Below are 22,189 nucleotides of genomic sequence, written 5' to 3' on the forward strand. Positions count from 1 at the left end.
ATGAATACCAATTTGTATTCATGGTATTATTTCTGCCTGGATGACTGAAGTAATAATGGATTTTATTTATAATGCACTTTACATTCCTCAGAATCTCAAAGTGCTAAAGTAGTGCCATATGAAATATGATGTAAAAAGAAGGAAAAATAAAATCTAGGGAAAAAATACTCCCCGTGCACCCACAGAGGGGGAACATAGGGTAGGTTTTTAATTTAGCCTTTAACATAGTCCTAGAAAGAAACCGCTGCATTATGAATAGGGGTTCAGCCCATCAAAACGCCATGGCACTATTTAATCCTTAAATGTTTCTTTCTAGTTCATCGATCCGACTTGTTTAGCAAGCTATCTTATCTTTACACCTGGGAAAAACAATAATAGTAATCTCAGCAAGGCAAATGGCTTCTTGGTTAGAGTGGGTGACAATGTTATCACACGTAAAGATGAAATTACCTACCTAGGTTCCATCCTGGAGGCTAATCTTTCCGGTGATAAAATACACTCCATACTGGTTAACAAGCTTAAAGCAATTGGTTTCGATAGCACATCAGTGAGCTGGATGCAATCCTACCTGGAGGGGAGAGAACAGATGGTGGAGGTGAATGGAACACTGCCCCCCCCCCTCCCAGTGAGCTGTGGCGTTCCACAAGGAAGCATACTAGGGGCTTTACTGTTCCTAATATATGTTAACGACATGACTTCAGCTTGTGACTGCAACTTGTTCCTGTTCGCAGATGACTCGGCACTGCTAGTCTCGGACAGGAACAAACTGCAGGTTGAAAAGGCCCTCAGCTCTGAACTCGGTAGAATCTGCACCTGGCTCGCTGATAACAAACTATCTTTACACCTGGGAAAAACTGAATCCATTCTCTTCCATCCTGGAGGCTAATCTTTCCGGTGATAAAATGGCCACCAACGTAATCAAAAAAGTCAACCAAAGAACAAGATTCCTTTACAGGATCTCCTCACTGGTCAACAAAAACACCTTGAAGACCTTAACAGGAGCCCTCGTACAAGGTTTTTTTGACTATGCATGCACCTCCTGGTACCACAGCACCTCAAAGGCCCTTAAAACTAGTCTCCAGACTTCCCAAAACAAACTGGTCAGGCTCCTACTTGGCCTCACCCCCCGAACCAACCTAACCCCTGCCCACTTTGACAGGCTGGAATGGCTTAGGGTCGACGACAGAGTACAGCATCTTGCAATGGGTCTGGTCCACAAGATTCGATACACCACCAAGATACCCATGTACCTGTCTAGATACTTCCTTAATGTTAACGAAGTCCATACCCACAACACCAGAGGGAGTGTACAACCCAGATTTGGCACAAACAAGGGACTAAATTATTTTCGCTCCTATGCCACCAAAATGTGGAACGCCCTACCAACAGTCTTAAGACATGCGAATCCCTTGACTCCTTCAAAACCGCTCTCAAAGGGCACCTACGGATGGCTGCAATTCGAAACTGGCCCCCGTAATATCTGAATCCCCCCCCCTTTTCCATCACTGTATATGTTTATTTTCCCTTTTTACCTCCATTATGATGAATTCCTGTTCTGTTCTTTGTCTATATAGAAGTGTCTATTTGTACGTCTCTAAATGTTTTGATGAATTGAACATGGTGGACCCTCTTGTAAACAAGTGTAATGCTTAGGGTCGTCCACTCACAGTTAACAGCCTTTGTATTGAGTTTGTGCTTGAAATGTACTGTAATTCTGCAAACTGTTAATAAATATTTCAATCAATCAATCAATAGCTTTCTGACAGACAAGTTAACGAAGCCTCACCTTCCTAACTAAAGGAAACACAATAACCCCCTGTTCTGGTTCTACACCGACTAGGGCAACTTCCGGGCCGGCCTACTAAAATTATGTCACCCCGCGGCACCGACCAATCACATGCCTCAAACTGTCCGTGGGCGGGTGTTGGCGGCGCGCCAATGGAATCACGCAGCGAGTGAACTCAGTGAAGACGGAAGAACTGAAGCCATACTATTATTATTGTGACTGTGTGTAGTACTGTACAATAAAACCATTAAAGAAGACACGCAACAATGTCGACTTCCTACAGAAACAGGTGAGGCGTAACAATGTTTCCAAATGCAATCGGTTGATCGCATTAGAAATCGATGATCGAATTGTACGCGATCGATCTGTGAGTGCATGTCTGATCGATGCTGACTGTTCACATTTAGCAGCGGATAGACAGTAGCCTCGGTACCAGCAGCCGTTGAGATGCGTGTAAATAAACAACAATGGTTTGGCAGGATCGTGCAGTGCGCGTGATCATCACTGAGATCGCAACCGATGATGATGATGGGCATATGTTTCGGACAGAATCAATGTCTATGTGCGGTGTGCGCCCACAGACTAAGCTATTTATCATAATGAACAGTTAACAGTTAATTATAATAGAGAATCGAGCAAATCACGAGTTGTGCGGTTAACTATTAACTGGGTAAAACTTAAAAGCTCAATTAAAAGCCTACACGCCCACCCCGTAGCCTACAGATGTATTCTAAAATCGAATGCCACTGCCAGTAAAAATGAGACCCGTATAAAGGGTACAATTTGGTTCCTGGTTCTACCAAAACAAACTGGTCAGGCTCCTACTTGGCCTCGCCCCCCGAACCCACCTCACCCCTGCCCACTTCGACAGGCTGGAATGGCTTAGGGTCGATGACAGTACAGCATCTTGCAATGTGTCTGGTCCACAAGATTCGATACACCACCAAGATACCCATGTACCTGTCTAGATACTTCCTTAATGTTAACGAAGTCCACAGTCCACACCCACAACACCAGAGGGAGTGCAACGAACCATGTACAACCCAGATTCGGCACAAACAAGGGTCAAAATTCGTTTTGCTCCTATGCCACAAAAATGTGGAACACCCTACCAACAGTCATTAAGACATGCGAATCCCTTGACTCCTTCAAAACCGCTCTCAAAGGGCACCTACGGATGGCTGAAATTCGAAACTGGCCCCTGTAAAATCTGAATCCCCCTGAATTCCCCCTCACTGTTCTGTTCTTTGTCTATATAGAAGTGTCTATTTGTACGTCTCTAAATGTTTTGATGAATTGAACATGGTGGACCCTCTTGTAAACAAGTGTAATGCTTAATTGGGTCGTCCACTCACAGTTAACAGCCTTTGTATTGAGTTTGTGCTTGAAATGTACTGTAATTCTGCAAACTGTTAATAAATATTTCAATCAATCAATCAATCATTTAGCTGGGCAGTGGGGAATGGGGACCCCTTGAAACCCTCTCATGGACTCCTGGCTGGGGAACCCCATAAGCTACTTTGATGACCACCATATATTTTCTTCAACAATAGAAAACTGTCAGTTATTGTCAAAAAAGGCCTTTCCTGTTTTTCCTGTTTTCCTGTTTTCCCTTTAACATGTCAAATAACCACAGGGAACAATTAAGGTGTAAACGCATCCATGGAAAAAAAAAAAAAAGATCCAACAGCTTAATGTATAATATGTGTCAGTGAATTTCATATGCCTACCATGTGCCACATGAATAGGACATCTCAAGCATGTGACCAACACCTGGCTTATATTATGCTTACATCTGTGATTTTCAAACTTGTTATATTATTATTATTATTATTATTATTATTAATATTATTATTATGTCATTTTCAAGGACCCCAGTTTTATATGCATTAGGCCATGGACCCCCATTTAAAATCTACACAATCTACAGTGTAAAATCCTTTAAGCCTGTTATTTTAACTATGAGAGTGTACAAAATCTACAAATGGAACCAAACGGGTTCCATTTGTACAGACCGTAGGGGTCCATTTGGTTCCTGTATCAATCATTTGGCTGCATTGGGGACCCCTTAGTTGGAACCCTCTCAAGGACTCCTGGGGGGCCATAACCGTGAAGAACCACCATATATTTTCTTCAACATTAGAAAACTGTCATTATCAAATAGGCGGGGTTCCTCCCCTCTGCAAATCAGTGTAAATCAAGTTAGTCCACGATGAGTAACTAACTGTTGGCCAAGAAGTGCATGACTTAACCCATTCAGGCCTGACGTCGAATGTAGCGCGCCACTCGGTGGCGCGCTATGAGCTTGTAGATCTGCTATTTTTCAATAGCTAAATTATAACAATGTTTAAAACACCAAAAGGGGTTCCCGCCCCAAAATGGGTTAATGGTTAATGTGGTTAAACGCTAACGTGACATGGATGCGTTCCAGGTTTCAATGGATTAAGTTATTTGCAGCTGTGCATACTAGGGCTGCTGCACGACACTAGGAAAACATGCAATGTGTGATAACATTGTTGAATATTGTGATGACGATAATATGACTCGTGATAACTCAACGTTTTAATGTTTTTCGGCCTTAGGTATGCTGCCTGCCATCATAGAAACTAGAGTGAATGGCCTACTGTATGGATGCACTGATATAACTATAAACAAAAAACAAGAAAATAAAATGATTTTGTTTTCCATTCTGACAACATGGTTTTAGGGAAAACATTGCGCCTTGCTACAGCTGCTTTTGACACCGACTATATACTTATTACTTAGCAATATAGTTTATCACTGCATACCCTTAAAACTGTTTATTCCAATCCAAACAAAAACATAATTTATACCAGGATTCATTGTTGAAATGAATAAAAACCTGAAAACAAGTTGAACTAGCAGGTGGCCAAATGTATTGATATGCAGAGTGTGATTATTCCTATATTGTTCAGCCCTACTACATATCATGTACGCATCTGCATTTAGTGCATTATAGTATAATAACCAGTATTCAAAATGTTCTCATTTACAGTAATTACAGTAGCCTTTTGTAGCCTAGCTAATGTTAGCTTGGCTAATAAGCCAGACTCAAATCACACTGTCGTGTGCCGGCAGGCAATTTTTTTTTGCCAACGGCTGATTCGGTCTGGCTTATTAGCCAGGCTAAGCTAATGTGTCCTCTGTCCTATGTGTATTATCAGTGCATAGGGTTGCAGACTAGTGAATTACTACATTTGTGGGGTGAACTGTCAGCTAAAATAACGTAAAACCAATCAATCAGTTATAACGTTACATTCAGTGCCACTTATTGTTAATGGTCAAAACCATATCAAATAATGTTTGTCAGTCAACAGACAAAAAGCATAATGTCCTCAGGTGGTCTCACTATCTCAGGGGTGGGCAACTGGCGGCCCGGGGGCCAGATGCGGCCCCCACCTTCACTTAATGTGGCCCTCAGGTTAATGTCAGGATACTGATATAATATTGGTTTCAGCTGTTTACAATTCCACAACATGCAAACATGACCCGCTTTAATTACTTCAGTCTAAATTAGTAGATTGCTCAACACAAGTATAATTAAAAGGCATTTGAAATTACATAAAAATGTTAATTTTCAGGATTCCAATTCAAAAATAGTAAAAAATAATTCAACATTTCAATTCGAATATAGCAAAAATAGCCGATCTACAAGCTCAAAACGCGTCGCGCTGCGACGCGTTTTGAGCTTGTAGATCGGCTATTTTTGCGACGACAGTAATATATGGCCCTAGGGAGTGAGTGTGGAAATATAGTGGCCCTCTCCATCGTCAAAGTTGCCCACCCCTGACTATCTATTCTGTGGGGAGAGGATGCTGCTCTTGAAAGGGGGCTCATTTAGTGCATGCCATGGGTTCTATTTATAAGAAACTAGAAAAAGTGCCCCTCGGGGCACAGGTCTCCACCAGGGCAGGTTGTGGCCTCCTGGTGGCGCTATAATAGGACAGGTCTCCACCAGGGCAGGTTGTGGCCTCCTGGTGGCGCTATAATAGGACAGGTCTCCACCAGGGCAGGTCAGGTTGTGGCCTCCTGGTGGCGCTATAATAGGACAGGTCTCCACCAGGGCAGGTTGTGGCCTCCTGGTGGCGCTATAATAGGACAGGTCTCCACCAGGGCAGGTTGTGGCCTCCTGGTGGCGCTATAATAGGACAGGTCTCCACCAGGGCAGGTCAGGTTGTGGCCTCCTGGTGGCGCTATAATAGGCCAATGTGAAAAGGGTGCCATTTCTTCATACGCCTTTGATGGCAATTGGATGATTTGAGGCATTTTGTTCCAAAAAATTGTTTTGCAAAAATCCACCTGTTGGTGGCGCTATAACAGGCCAAAGGGTGGGATGTATTCCTCAGCCTAGTAAGAAAATGTGTGAAAGATTTCACGTAAATTGCACGCTGCGTTCATGATTTGAGGCTTTTGTTCAAAACGGGGCAATCTTGCAAACTGTGAAAGCCAATTATAGCCAATTAGGATGGAATATGAAATATCGGACAGATCCGACTTGCGCACATGACCATAGAGATACTGTGTAACGATTTGTGAGATTTTTGGACAGAATCTGGAGGAGTAATATCAAAAAATGTGTTTTACAAAAGTCGGCCTCCTGGTGGCGCTATAAAAGGCAGATGCGGAAAATGCAGGTCAAAGGTTTGTCCTTGGCCTCTAGGGAGTGTGCATGCAACGTTTCACGCAGATCGGTGCAGTTTTAGGTAAAACATGTGAAAAGCTGCCTCATGGTGGCGCTATAACAGGCCGTTTCTGGAAAATGTGGGGCAGAGGTTCATCGTTGGCATCCAGGGAGTGTGTGTGCAAAGTTTGGCATCGACCGGGTTAACGGTGCCGGAGATTAGCTGGTAACAGACGGACGGAAGGACGGACACACACACACACACACACGGACACACACACGGACGGAGTGCAAAACATACTCTCTCCCCATGCCTTCGGCCTGGTAGAGACAAAAAAGGATCTCATTGATTCACACAAGTCACTACAATTCAATGTCTAAATACTAAATAGCGGAATTTTCTTAGAAGAGAGTTGTTGGCAAAGAAATCATGCCTTATTCGCCATAGCTACAAGGCCTCCCTATGTGAATCTATAATGGACAGTAAGTTATCCAGTAATTGTCCAGATTATGAACACCGTCTGGTGTTCAGTGGTTAAAGGTCAGACCGCACCAATGCAACTCATTGCAACTGCCAATGGGGATGGCAGCGGTGGCCGAACGGATAGCGGATCGGTCTTGATACCGACACGTTAAAATTACCACCGCTGAAGTGCCCTTGAACAAGGCATTGAACCACTACGATGAAATGTGTTCTATGAGCAGGGCCTGGCTGGAAACAAGTTCTTGAGCTTAGCCCAGATACCCTGGGTAAATATAGTAATCATTTCATTTCATTTCATTTCATAATGGTTGTTCAAGGAGTTGCACTGGTGTGGACTGGCCTAAAAGATGGACTGTACTGTGTGCTTGTGTTCATGTTCTTGTATGGTGACTCCTTAGGCCTGTCACAATAATTACATCATTACAATCATCTACATAATATCTCTGTGTCATGATTGCAATTATTTTTATCAGAATCGTTTCCAATCATAGGTATAGGTTTTTTTTCATACGTTTAAAAAAAATAGTGAACATAGCTGATCTACAAGCTCACAACGCATCACATCACGATACGTTGTGAGCTTGTAGATTAGCTATTTTCGAAAAGCTTTTAAAGTATAGCATTATTAAATGTAAGGCCTGTTTTTGTTCATCGTACCTTTGATTATTGATACTGGTCATTGTCAGCCATTTATTTGTCATATCTGCCCTGCTCAGTTTTAGTTGAGCCTTCATCAGATCAGATGCTCTGATGAAGGCTCATAGCCGAAACACGTTTAAGCGTTCCTTTTTGGTGTGTGCCAATAAAGAAATGGAATGTGACTACTTTGTCCGCAATATATATATATATATATATATTTTTTTTTTTGGATGTGCTACCTTTTGGGATTGTTTTTAATTCCTACGTTTTGATGTATACTGGATTGCACTCATTTAAATGTAATTGTTACATTTACAATTTAGGCATTTAGCAGACGCTCTTAATCCAGAGCGATTTACAATAGGCGGGAACAAAAGTATGGGAATACATCACATATATAAAATGCATTTATCAAGAAACATGCGTAAGCTAAGAACGTAACTAGAACATATCTATAATGACACTATACATATTAACTATACATATATACTATACTATGCTATACATATGTAGGCTACTATGATGTGCTATGACTATATACAATGCAATTATTGTGCTGTCTACATGACATGCTATAAGTCTGTTTCAAATGCTATCTAAGTCTAAAAAGTGCTATCTAAGGGGGTAGGATAAGTGCTATGGGCCATGATGGAGTCTGAAAAGGTGGGTCTTCAGACTACGGCGGAAGATTGGGAGTGATGCCGCAGTTCTGACTGCAACGGGGAGTGCATTCTCCGTTTCCCCGTTTAAATTAAATCATCATAATTATTTGTATGAGTGACAATTAATTAATCATCATCTACAATTATATGACCGTGAGTCAATGACTCATTATTTCACTAACTCATTTGACCAACGCACCTGCACAGGCCAAAAACTCCAGCCTGAGCCCTAATCGAGACCAAAGACCAAAATCACCAAATGAATGATATCTCTCTCAGAAGTGAGCGGCCGGCCATGTAACTCTGTTACATGCAAACATGGACGGTACAGAACACAAATGTCACATGTGCTACAAGTTGTATTAAACATAATAGCAAGTGGCACAAAAGTGCTAAGTCCGAAGTGCCAGGCCCTAATCAACTCAAAGGTGCCTTTGGGGTCCGATCTCGCTTAGCAACCTCAAATTAGTACTGTGATTGATCTGTTTTTGAGGTGACAGACAAAAACAACAACTTTGCTGACAGAAATCCATAACATATTGGCATATACAGTATTTCATAACAGGGGTGTCACCGGTACAATGACAATCCACTTTGCAAAGAGCTGTGACGTGATTGCGCAATTGCACAAATAATAATACAATATTTACAGAAGAATAGAATTCTTACAGAAGAATCAGAATATAAATTAATGAATTAATTACCCGTTCAATGAGGACTGTCTCTGAGTTGCCTTGCCTCACCAAAGAGATATTTCCTTTTGGTTTTTTTCTTCTTTTTAATCATGATAAAAAAATCGATTTCAATGATGTCATTTAAAGTCCTTACGCTCAAGCATTATGTCGTCCTTTTAGGTGACATCTCTCCTGAAGTTGAGTCATCCTGAATGATATGCAGATATACTGCTCATATACATCAACATTATCTGATAGTTAGCAGTGTTGCCATGTTTGCTTATTACAAGCGACTTTGGGCTTGTTTTTTGGTAAAGTTGCTTATAAATATTGGTAGTTGCAGGTTGCGTTTTTAAAGTGTAATTGCTTATTTGGGCATGCTTGCATATTTTTTTATTATTATTGTTTAAACAATAATTAAGGACCATGCATTTGCTTAAATGTTTCAAGCATAATTTCCCTTTTTTCTTTTCAAAATTTATTTTAAAATAGCCGATCTACAAGCTCACAACGTGTCACTCACATTGCTATGCGTTGTGAGCTTGTAGATCGGCTATTTTCAAAGTGGGGCCTAGTCGCTTCTTTTGGGCTTGTTTTCATAGACCTGGTTGCTTATTTCTCTTAAGTCTGGCGACACTGGTTTGAACTGCTCAGTTCAGTGTTTGCTTGTCTTTCAAGTGTCTCAACTCTCAGGCTTGACTGTCATGTGACAACAAGTGACAGTGGCTGTGACTGTGACATGACTGTACATCATTGCGACAGCATCTGCCGTGTGACAAACAGCCCGTTGAATACACATAAAACTGATCTAATTTATCGCGTGTCGGGCAGAAACCTCGCATATTTCAACTTGTTCAACTTTTCCTCCAATAATTTTGACGAAGCATAGTAATGTGAATTAGTGCCAGAAAACAACAAACGGCTTTGTTTTCGTTTTCAGGATACAAGAATTCAAAGTGGCCTTGAGTGAAGAAGACATCAACCTGGAGACTCTCCGTGAGCTATGTTTCAGTGGTGAGTTAGGCCTGTCACAATTATTACATAATGAGCTAAAGAGATACTATAGAACGGTCACAATAATAATAATTGAAGCACCAATTATAGCAAAAATGAGGGAGTTGGTGGCCGGTGGGTCAGTTCAGAATAAAATAGAATTCTGAAGAATTCAGTAAATAAGTTTAGCTGAAATGTATTTACCCCAAAACTAAATGTAACTGTGAATAACAAAATACACACACACACACACACTCAAAATAAAATAGAACAGTCCTCAGAATTAGTGTCCTGGCACTGCCCATAAACGAAACACAAATGTCCAAAAGAAAGCCGTGAGTATGGTACATTAGTCACCTCCTTTTAACTCTTTTGCATTGTTTGTCATTTAATGGAAAGTCTTGATCCAAGAAATCCAATAATCCACAATAGAAAAGTTCAGTTCATCCAGTGGTGTGGTATCCAATAAAATCCAATAGAAACAAATTACGCAGAGACTTGGGAAATAATCCTCCTGCTCCTTCAGTTGTGTCTCTCTGCTCACATTCATCCTGGACTACCAGAGCCACACTCCCCAGGTGCCGCAAACATGAGTGCCAATCACTCAATCAGTCTAGTCTGATAGGTGAGTCTTGGGCGGGGTTTCTCAATCACTGCTAGACCCATACCATGAACATGGCTTATAGAACATAGATCAGCAGATGAATAGAAAATTATAAAGCACATCATAATTGAAACATTGCAAACAAAAAATAAGGCCCAATTCACTAGGCATATTTTGGGCGTACCGGGGTTTTCCGACCATTCCTACGTTAGGTGTGGGATTCATCATTCTTTTTTGGGCGCACACGGTAGATACTACACCCATTCTCACGTCAAGTCCGAGGGTGACTTACCAGAAATCAAAGCATGCGTATATGTATTTAGAATAATAACACAAAACATTGCATGGATGCACCTGGGATGTATCCTCAGTGATGTATCCCAAGGTCATTGGGGTTTCGGTTCTCTCGAAAATCATACCCCGGGCCCTCACTCAGGCGACCCAGCCGGGGTGATCAAGTCCTGACTAACGACCCAGTAGCTACCCTCGATCAGTCCCATTAGGGAAAGACCAAGGCCACACAATCCGTTGAAACTACTCCAGAACTACTCTGCCAGGGCTGGGAGGTACGCTTCTGGCGCATGGAAGGACTAGGCTCTGTCGGTTGACTCCTATCTGGGCCCCTCCTACGTCTCACCAGGTCCACTCCTGCTCTCACCAGGCCCAGGACCTGTGCGTTGCACCAGAGTCCCAGCACCAGACACTTCATTCAGGAGACAGGAGTGGTGGATTCCTAAGCCGTAATGGTTCTGCAGACTCCACCCGAGCAAGAAGGTGGTGCTGCAGGCTCCGCTTGCGGCTTGAATGGCCCTCCTAAAGACCTCACCGAGGGTTTGTTGGGCTTCCTCCTCACGGAGGACACAGGCTGGGGTGCCAACCCATACTGCTCACCCGGGTGCCGTCTACATTCCGGCTGTCACCCGTCTCTCCGGTGGTCACCAGACTATACCTGGTTGTCACATAGTCTATTCCTATGAGTCACTATAAATAGAATAACTATAACAAAAAACATTGCATGGATGCACCTGGGACGTATCCTCAGTGATGTATCCCAAGGTCATCGGGGTTTCGGGTATCTCGAACATCATACCCCTAGAATGCTTTAGTCTTAATGCTGAATCAATTAATAGTCCCAAACTTAAAATAAAATATGTATGTGCCCAACAATGTATTGATTGTATGCATTGCATATATAGACAAATTCCACCGGTTTGTATTTATTTTGTAGGCTATCAGTTGCATTCAGAGCTGAGTTATTAGGTCGCTCAGCGTGTCTACCGACTCAGCCAAAGTTTCACGCAATGACGAAAATAGACTATCATGCCTTAATGTCCCTGGAGCCACAGATGGGCCTCGATTGTGTCGTGGTATGAGCTACAGCCGCTATACGCACACATGAAGGCAGTACGCCACGTTTGGCGAATGGCACGTGAGATTGGGCGTACCGAAAATAGACACTCCTTTAATCCCTTTATTTACACCTGGGTGTAAATGTCCTTAGTGAATTGGGCCCATGGTGCGGTAAGTAGTACCATAGCAGCAGATCGATAATGTACAACATGATATGTTATGGACTTGGTTAAGGTGTGAGAAAAACTAAATAAAAGCCACTGCTGTTGTACATCATGGGATCAACTCTTCATTTCTGTTTCAATATTCAAAAAGAGTTGTCAATAATTCATGCAGATACAGTATACATTTGATATACAGTATATTTTTAACCATATTGTCCACTTTCTGTCTGTCTACTCAGGAATCCCATTTGAAGGAGGCATCCGTGCACTTTGCTGGAAAGTGAGTAAAACCTCCAGGTGTTGTGTAGAACTGTAGATGCTTGAATGAATCCCAGATAAAGAGCTCCACTCTGAAGCAGCCAGTGCAGGACAGACTGATCACAGCAGCTACAAATAAGTTGCACATATAGCTTGCTGCTTAGCAGAAATGGAAATAGAAAAAATAAGCTCTACAGATATTTTAAAATATATTGTCATGAACGGAAATGGCAGCTTCCTTACTCGTATTTCGGGAGGTGTAGTTCCAGACTATATAGCATTCGGAGATTGTGGAATAGTTGTCTGGCTACGCAAGACTAACGTAGTGGTAATAGTTGGCCATAAACCTTGATGAAGTGTATGTTGAAATGACAGAGCTGTGAATAGTGCATTTTATCTTAATTGATGCTTTATTGTCTTTCAGATTCTACTTAATTATCTACCTGTTGATCAGAAGGCCTGGGATTCTTTCCTCACAAAACAGAGGTGCACACACACACACACACACACACACACACACACACACACACACACACACACACACACACACACACACACACTCTCTCTCTCTCTCTCTCTAGGTAATGAGGAGGACAGTGTTCAGTGGAAATGATGGACTCAATAAGGATAAGAATCTCACCACATGATTCAATTTATTGTTTGAAATTTAATTTATTAGTGTGGTTGCCTAACAGGGTAACCAGATTATAGTTATTGCCCGACTTTATTTATAGAGAAAACCCAAAACGTTTTCTTTTTTTAATTAAATTATTCCGCCCCTTGTAACGCCATGTGGGTCAATACATCACCATCATACTGTACCACACTTCTCTAGTTTTTTTCTAAAACTTTCTAGTTGATTTTATTTCACAATATTTTGTCCAGTATTTACAATTAGATTGTTTAATATTGAATCATAATAATAATAATACTACATCATTCATATTTTGAATACAATTTACAAGAGTTGATAATATTGAACTGGTACTGCATTACAGGGAGGTGTATTCCCAGTTCCTCAAAGAGATGATCATTCAGCCTGGCATTGCTAAGGCCAACCTGGGCCTTAACCGAGAGGACGTCACCATGGAGGACCATGTAAGTCATTGGTTCTCAAAGTGGGGTCCGGGGACCCCCAGGGGTCCATGAGCGGGTTCCAGGGGGTCCCCAGATACATGATAGATAGTTAGGAACCAAATAGAGCGTCGCAGTCCCGCCTCCTACCCTGGACCAGGAAATGAAACCCAATGCATTATTCTCATAGACATTTCTTAAAGTATTTATTTAAAGACGGTTACGCCGCGGACAAAGCCAACTCGAGTCGTGACAACTCATGACAACACAAACAATATTTTGGACCAAACAAATAATTACAAAGAAGAAAAACAACAAAAAAAGTGTTAACCTGCCGTTTTTTTCTTCTTTCTAATTATTTGTTTGGTCCAAAATATTGTTTGTGTCGTCATGAGTTGTCACGACTCGAGTTGGCTTTGTCCGCGGCGTAACCGTCTTTAAATAAATACTTTAAGAAATGTCTATGAGAATAATGCATTGGGTTTCATTTCCTGGTCCAGGGTAGGAGGCGGGACTGCGACGCTCTATAGACCCTTATGTGGTTATAACTCTGAGAGTGTACAAATGGGTCCATTTGGTTCCATTTGTACACTCTCAGAGTTATGGTGTTCTGTGATCTAATGCATGGGGTTCTCAAAGGGGGGTCCAGGGACAGTGGGAAACCCATGGCCATATATATCAGCTATTTTCAAAACATCTTGACATTCTTTGAAAATGTCTGAATAAGTTTGAAATTGCCACAAATCTTGTATGGGGATTTTGGCACAAAATATTTTCAGATGGGGTCCGCGGCCAAATACACATTAATCTAGGGGTCCTTGACATGAAAAAGTTTGAGAACCACTGATGTAAGTCACACACTTTGACTTAAGAACTTAAGATCAGTGTCAGTCAGTCAGCGTACAATAAGTGCACTTTGCCACTGAATCGTTGTGTTTTTGGTAAATTAACGCATCAAAAGTTGCAGATCGTGTTCTGTTTTGAGCTTGTTTCTGATGCATTTGAATCCTGAAACAGTTTTGGACATGCAGTAATAGAGACACTATGCTATACTGTATATATAGCAACGATAATAATAAAATAAAGTTACAGAAAACCGGCCTCAGGCCTAAATGGGTTAAATAAATGTAAGATCTGGCGACTGGCGGTCTCGGCGTCTGGAGTCATGTGAGTTACAGTATGTCACACATATTCAGTGCGACACCGCGAAACGATCGCTGCTCACGTGTGACCTGCTGTTGACCTCGTTTGATCGTGAACTCTTTCGCTTCCTTAGAAAGGGCAGGTCGGTCATTCAACCTGGTTTTCTTCTGTTTACAGCCTTTCAATCAGTAATTCAACCTGGTTTTCTTCTGTTTCAGCCGTTAAATCCCAACCCTGACAGCCGGTGGAATAACTACTTTAAAGATAACGAGGTTTTGCTTCAAATCGATAAAGACGTCAGGTAGGTTTTTCCCTGCCAAGATTTTAGTAATCTGGAAAGTTATAGTTGATTTCGTCGACAAAAATGTGTTTTTTCAGGCCTCGTAATGCCTGATTTTACACTTTGGTTGCATGCTGAAAATAGCCGATCTACACTGCGACTCATTGTAGATCGGCTATTTTCAGAGCGCAACACAGATTCTACTGGATCTCTTCTCCACTAGTCTCCCTCCCTAACATTTTAGTCTAGTTTTTATTTGTTGACGAAATTGTCATTATACTATATTTAGTTTTAGTCACCATAGCTTAATTTCTATTTAGTTTTCGGCAGTGGAAAAAAAGGTAGTCGGACATTTTTCGTCATAGTTTGTCGACGGAATTGACACTGGTGTTTGTGTGTCTGTGCGTGTCCTCAGGAGGTTGTATCCAGACATGGACTTCTTCCAGAGACCTACAACGTATCCGTGTCGACTCATCCTGGACCCTAAGAACGACTACGAGACGTTGAGACGACGCGTCGAACAGACCACCCTCAAAGCACAGACCGTAAACAAGAACCGCAGCGGAGTCACCAACGTGAGTGCCTGTCTGTGTGTTTGTCATTTCGCTAGGGGTCCTCCGAACACACCAGAGGAGGAGGGGTGAGTCCAAGGATCCCCGGACCCCCACTCTGAGGACTGCTGATTTAGATATCCAAAGTGATTTTGATTCATTATTTTGTGCTTTGTTGTGATTGTCGTAAATACCAAAGCTTGTAGAATAGGCTACTTTTGTCTATTTTAAGATTAGAGCATTTCAAGTGATTGAACTAGCATTATTTACAGAAACATCTTCCATATGGTCTCAGATATTTCATTTAAAAGCAAATGCGTTAAAGTCTCAGTCTGTGTTATGTAACGGCAGGAACAATATCACTAAAACATCACAATTTAATTTACATATTGTGTTAATTGTTTAGGAAACGGTGCTAGTAGTGTGGGGGCACACAGTTTCAGTCGTGAGATTGTATTTTGCTTTAATCCATGTGCCTTTCATCCACCTAGTCTCTTGTCTCCATGTCGTCTCAAAGGTCAGCTCTCCCGGCAAGTCTCTGAACCTGTATCCGTCCAACGAGTACGAGGTGCTGCCCATCGGCTTTGAGGCTCACTGGGAGGTGGTGGAGCGCATCCTGTTCATCTACGCCAAGCTCAACCCCGGCATCGCCTACGTCCAGGGCATGAACGAGATCGTCGGGCCCATCTACTACACCTTCGCCACGGACCCCAACGACCAGTGGAAAGGTCGGTCAATGAGACGTGTCAACTGGATCACTATAAGTAACCATGTATGGCACTCGGGTGGCGCAGTGCTAGTGGCAGTTCCAATGCCTGCACACCACCGCGGAGGCTGGGGTATAGGGCTGGGCGATTAATCGTTTGGAAGATGTAAAAACTAAATAAAAAGGAAAATTGGTAAATCCATTTTCCCTTTAATTGGGGTAATTACGGTAAGGATCTCGCTCATTAGAGCCCTACACTGGGCAAAAGGTCCAGCCCGGTCCTGATGAAGCATAATAAGCCCGAGTCTGCCACTCGATATGTTAATGTTAGTTTAAGGTTTGGACTTTGTTCCCAATAGGAAAATTGTTTGCAAAAGAAATACATATTTGAGACAATGTATTTTACAAAAAAAAACAGCCCTAGCTAGGCTGGGGGTTGGAAATTTGGAATCCATATATGGCTTTGTCAAGCGTCTAGACCTATATATGTGTGTGTGGGTGTGTGCGCGTGGGTGTGTGCGTGCGCATGTGTGCATGTGCGTGGCGGCTTTCAGAGCATGCTGAAGTAGACACGTTCTTCTGTTTCACCAACCTGATGTCTGAGAACCGGGACAACTTCATCAAGAGCCTGGACGACTCGCAGTGTGGCATCACGTACAAGATGGAGAGCGTCTACTCCATGCTCAAAGACAAGGACATGGAGCTCTACCTAAGACTGGTAACTACAAGATTAAAGCACTATGTTTCTGCAGTGGTGGAAAGTATTAAGCTCTTATTAAGCTCTTGGTAATAGTTAATAGAGAAGAGTTTAACGTTGTTTAAGACAGTCAGATACGACTTTTTGCCACTCGGTAGGCATTAGTAGCCGCATAACTTCCAGGTATGATGATGATGATGTCACGCACATGCCCTCTATATTTATAAAACTCCCAACCTGTCCTCCCTATTTTGGACTTGTAATTATTTGAAAATGTTACAAGATGTTGCAAAACAAATGGAAGATCTACAAGCTCACAGCACATCTCATCATAACACGTTATTATTATTATTTATTTTCCAGCTTTTGGTGCGTGCACAAACTTTCTTATTTATATTTTTCCCCCCGCAGCAGGAGCAGAACATCAAGCCTCAGTACTTCACGTTCCGCTGGCTGACCCTGCTGCTCTCTCAGGAGTTCCTGCTTCCCGAGGTCATCCGGATCTGGGACTCTCTGTTCAGCGACCAGGACCGCTTCCACTTCCTCATCCTGGTCTGCTGCGCCATGCTCGTGTGAGTAGCAGCGTGATTATAGTCAACTAAAACTATCCAGTATCCATGCTCGTGTGAGTAGCAGCGTGATTATAGTCAACTAAAACTATCCAGTATCCATGCTCGTGTGAGTAGCAGCGTGATTACAGTCAACTAAAACTAACCATGCCCGTAAAACGAAATAATGAAAACTGTTAAACTGAAATGAAAATGAGGCTTTATCAAAAGAAAAAAGATTAACTAAATTAATCATTATGTGTTTGCAAAACTGACTGAAACACATTTAAATAGTGAAAATAGCAGATATGTGGTTACAAGCTCACACTCTTAATGTTGAAGCTGGTAAAGGTGGGGGTGATTTTAATTACTTGTTTAACCAATAATAATAACACCATCATTTATCACTTCATGTATGTTTTCTGTTAATAATCGAAACCTGCAAAGTAGGTTGTCCTTATTATGGAGTCATAATTGAATATTATTTGGTGATATAAGTTTGGTGCAGTTTTCTGTTCAGTCCAAACCCAAACATGCAACATACTCTGCTGCCCTCTACTGGCTGTATGTTTCCCTGTTGTTTTCCAGTTTGCTAAAGTATGATTTAGCATAGCTACCTCATATTTACACAACTAAACTAGATAAAGTGCCCCTCGGGGCACAGGTCTCCACCAGGGCAGGTCAGGTTGTGGCCTCCTGGTGGTGCTATAATAGGCCAATGTGAAAAGGGTGCCATTTCTTCTTACGCCTTGGATGGCAATTGGATGATTTGAAGCATTTTGTTCCAAAAATGTGTTTGGCTCTATAACAGGCCAATATGAAAAGGGTGGGATATATTCCTCATCCTAGTAGGAAAGTCTGTGAAAGATTTCACGTAAATTGCACGCTGCGTTCATGATTTGAGGCTTTTTGTTCAAAACGGGCCAATTAGCCAATGTTAGCCAATTAGGATGGAATATGAAATATCGGACAGATCCGTCTTGAACACATGACTATAGAGATAGTGTGTAACGATTTGCGGAATTTTTGGACAGAATCTGGAGGAGTAATATTAAAAAAATATGTTTTTTCAAAAGTCTGCCTCCTAGTGGCGCTATAACAGGCCGTTCTGGAAAATTTGGTTCATCGTTGGTATCCAGGGAGTGTGTGTGCAAAAGACCAGGTTAACGGTAACGGAGATTAGCTGTACACACACGGACGGACACACACACACACACACACACACACACACACACACACACACACACACACACACACACACACACACACACGGACGGACGGACGGACGGATGGACAGCAAAATATACTCTCTCCCCATGCCTTTGGCCTGGTGGAGACAACCCAAAGTATGATTTAGCATAGCCACCTCATAGTTACACAACTAAACAACACATAAGGTCTTTGTTTGTTTGTTGTTGGTAAATGAATGCCCTGATTAATGCCATACTTTGTCAGGCTGAAAAGTGACACTTTTGTTTTGGACGTACAAGATTTCCACTCGATAACATAACGATATGAGAGACATGATGTATGGTTTACTTGTAGACATAATGAATAGACCTCAAATAAATCCTTACAGAGATATTTTTCAAAGTTGAAAAAAGATGTTGTATGAGATGAATGTGTTGACAGGAATACAATGGTTTGTCTCCTTTCTTGCAGACTTATTCGTGATCTTTTGTTGGCGGGCGACTTCACAGTCAATATGAGATTACTGCAGGTAAGACGTTTTTTCTTATTTCTTATGCATTTTTAAATCTCTGGCATACCATTTTACACTGTAAAATCCTCAACCGTGGCACCTCCTCGTGCTGGAGCAACTTAGAAAGAGAGTTATAATTGTCACAGTTAATATTGCATAATCAGTTATTTGAGATAATCACAATTATTTTGCATAATCATCAGAATAATTTCCATTCATCTGTATAAATTAATCTTCTTCTGAAATTAGCATATGTACAATCTCAGTCAGTATTTTAAAGTATAATAGATATGGGCTATTCTGAATATTGGTACCAGCAATTATTAGTTAGGTTATTTGTAATATCTGCCCCGTGCGTTTTTTTGTGCGCAACCGGAAATACACATCTTATTTACAGTATATGTTCCCCCAAAACACAATTAAATCATTCATCACTGATCACAATTATTTGCGTGACTGTCCCGATCACGAAATGATTCACGGTTATTTCTTTCCCCCAGGATTACCCCATCTCGGATGTTCACACGATCTTAACCAAGGCCAAGGAACTTCAGGCGGAGTCCTAACCATTTCACCGTGGCGTTCAGCGGACGCACCGCCACTGACAAAAGATATCAGGACAGAATTGTTGGCAAAAGCCCTGCGTACTTTTTTTTGTTTTGTTTTTGCTCGTCATTTGTTTGAATTGTGGAGTGTCGTCACCATGGAAACCGATGAGATGTCCTCTCATGGCTCAAAGCATTATGAGTAGTGTGATGCATTGTGGGTAACGTGATGTGCGGACCCTCCTCATCTCACGGCCATCATCTCTCCCATGGAGACTGTTTTTTATGCTCAACGCTATATCGATGTATCCTAAATCAGTGGTTTTCAACCTTTTTCATATCAAGGTCCATTATTTATTCGGCATTTGAGTCACGGACCACCATTTGATGAGATTTAGCCTCTGACCCAAAAACGAAAGGATATTTTGTTGTTTCATAAGATTTTGTTCCACAATTCCATTCTGTATTGATGTAGTACCATAGGAGAGATAACAGGCAAACATTGATCAAAATAACAATTCTTCTACATTCTCTAATTGTGCAGAATGTGTGTGTGTGTGTGTGTGTGTGTGTGTGTGTGTGCGTGTGTGTGCGGTCTCGCACATTTGTGTGTGCACGTGTGGGTGGTCTCTGCATTGTCAGATGTAAGAAGGGGGGCTCCAAGGAGGAAAGAGGTTTGGGAACCGCTGAATTAAATAAATCCAACCAATTATGGACTCGACAAACATCAATTACGTTGAGCAATACTGCATGTATGTATGTTTGTTTGTTTTTACAATTTTCTTTTTTATATATATATTAGGGTGTACCTGCATATTTTTATGTCTGGATTTTTTTGTATTGCCTTATCTTGTTAATAATGTGTAACAGGAGACTTGTGGGTAATTTTCCTTTACTGTTAAAGGTAGTGTAAGTGAAAGGGTTTTTTCTTAAAAAGGTAAAGCTCCATTATATATTGTGATTAGTAAGCATTGATATAGAGTGTTTGTCCAGTAACAGGAATCTGTACCTGATTGGCCTCTGCAGTTCATTGAAGCAACCTATATCGCACGGTAAGGCGGGAAGTGCAGAAGGCAGGTTGCCACTCATGTAACTACTGGCCAATCACAGCGTGTGTTTTCCGGGACTTAACAATTCACAGGAGCTTTATTGGCATGAGAAAACAAACGTTTACATTGCTTTTGATTGGCCTACCGAACGTCCCCTTCTGTGATGCGCGTGGAAGCTTGGCAAACTTCCGCGTGCATCACAGAAATTAAATTAAATTAAATGAAATCTATATTTACCCAGGGTATCTGGGCTAAGCTCAAGAACTTGTTTCCAGCCAGGCCCTGCTCATAGAACACATTTCATCGTAGTGGTTGATGCCTTGTTCAAGGGCATTTCAGCGGTGGTAATTTTTAACGTGTCGGACGGCTGATTCGAACTGGGAACCTTCCGGTATCTAGACCGCGCCGCTATCCGTTCGGCCACCGCTGCCAGAAGCTAGCCGTCTCAAGATACAGACGCCCCAGAGCCGAGTCTATGGTTTCCACCCTGGTTTTTCAATGCCAACATGGCCGCCATATAGTCTATTGTGTAGTGTTCTGGTTTTGATTGATCAAATCTACTTTGTTTCATCACTTTGAATATCACTTGACCCTGTATCCTGTATGAGTTCTCTCTGCTGACTGGACAAATTGGTATCCTGCCCTGAAATGCATTTTTTGTTTACTACAGAGCTGGAGAGACGGGGAGCCTCCTGTTACTGAACAAACACTTGTCTTGTCTATAGCAATGATCACAATATAGAGCTATTTAACAAAATAAAATCACTTACTGCACCTTTAAATCAAAATAAATCACACCATGGGCCTTTTTTATAATATTGTGAATAATCAACTAACTGTACACTAAATGAAAGTGAACTGTGTAATGTTTAAACAGTGTTATTATTGCATTTCAAGGCTGTGAAAGCTCCCGGGCCATTTTACAATGTTGTTGGAAGTTAAATGAAGAATGAACATGAATGAAGGAGAGCGAACAAAGCTGAGATAATGTGATAGGAAACACACCATACATTGTTGACAAAGGTTTTTATCTGTAAAGGAGACATTTATCATAGGCCAGCTTCAATGAGCTTTCAACTGTGGTGGAACAAGTTGTTTTTTTGTTTGTTTTCACTTAAATAAAAATACACAATATAAAAAAATACTCTGGTACATGTAAAAGCCTGTTTTGTAGCCTGTAGACCATTTTAACTATTTAAAAAAAAGAAGTAAAAAAAATAAGGGGGTCTGTTATGCCAATTCCTGATTCCCCCTGTGTATTCTAGGCCAGGGGTTTTCAACTGGTCCCTATGCATTCAGTAATGTAGGAAAGTGGAGACTATAGTTGAGAAACGGCACACTAAATTACCTGTGGTGACTGGTGACCTACAGTATGATGACGTGCCAATGTTGCTGGGAAGATTCTGTGGAATTTCTTAAAAAATAAGCCCTTAAATTATCATTTAATTTCAAGCTTTTCCCCCCATACATGCATGCCCATGTCCCAACACAACAGTGGTCCCCAGGTTGATTCATAATCAGGTTGGTGGTCCCTGGTTCATAATCAGTTGAAAACCCCTGTTCTTCTGACATTGACATGTCACATGCTACTTAAATCAGGCATTAAAGCATTTTTGTCTCCACCAGGCCGAAGGCATG

At 41.6% G+C, this 22,189-nt stretch overlaps 1 protein-coding gene across 1 annotated transcript; it reads left to right on the forward strand.

The window, feature by feature from the left end:
* The first annotated feature begins 1,922 nt into the window (after positions 1 to 1,922).
* Positions 1,923 to 21,693, forward strand: tbc1d13 (TBC1 domain family, member 13). Its single transcript, XM_079523886.1, has 12 exons — positions 1,923 to 2,075; positions 9,828 to 9,901; positions 12,238 to 12,278; positions 12,681 to 12,742; positions 13,255 to 13,354; positions 14,692 to 14,774; positions 15,169 to 15,328; positions 15,822 to 16,032; positions 16,565 to 16,728; positions 17,119 to 17,279; positions 18,918 to 18,975; positions 19,458 to 21,693. Exons 1-12 carry the CDS (start codon positions 2,053 to 2,055, stop codon positions 19,521 to 19,523), a joined length of 1,203 nt encoding a protein of 400 aa, XP_079380012.1. The 5' UTR covers positions 1,923 to 2,052; the 3' UTR covers positions 19,524 to 21,693.
* Positions 21,694 to 22,189: the final 496 nt, after the last annotated feature.

Source organism: Electrona antarctica (genome assembly GCF_951216825.1).
Source record: "Electrona antarctica genome assembly, chromosome: 16".
NCBI lineage: Eukaryota > Metazoa > Chordata > Actinopteri > Myctophiformes > Myctophidae > Electrona > Electrona antarctica.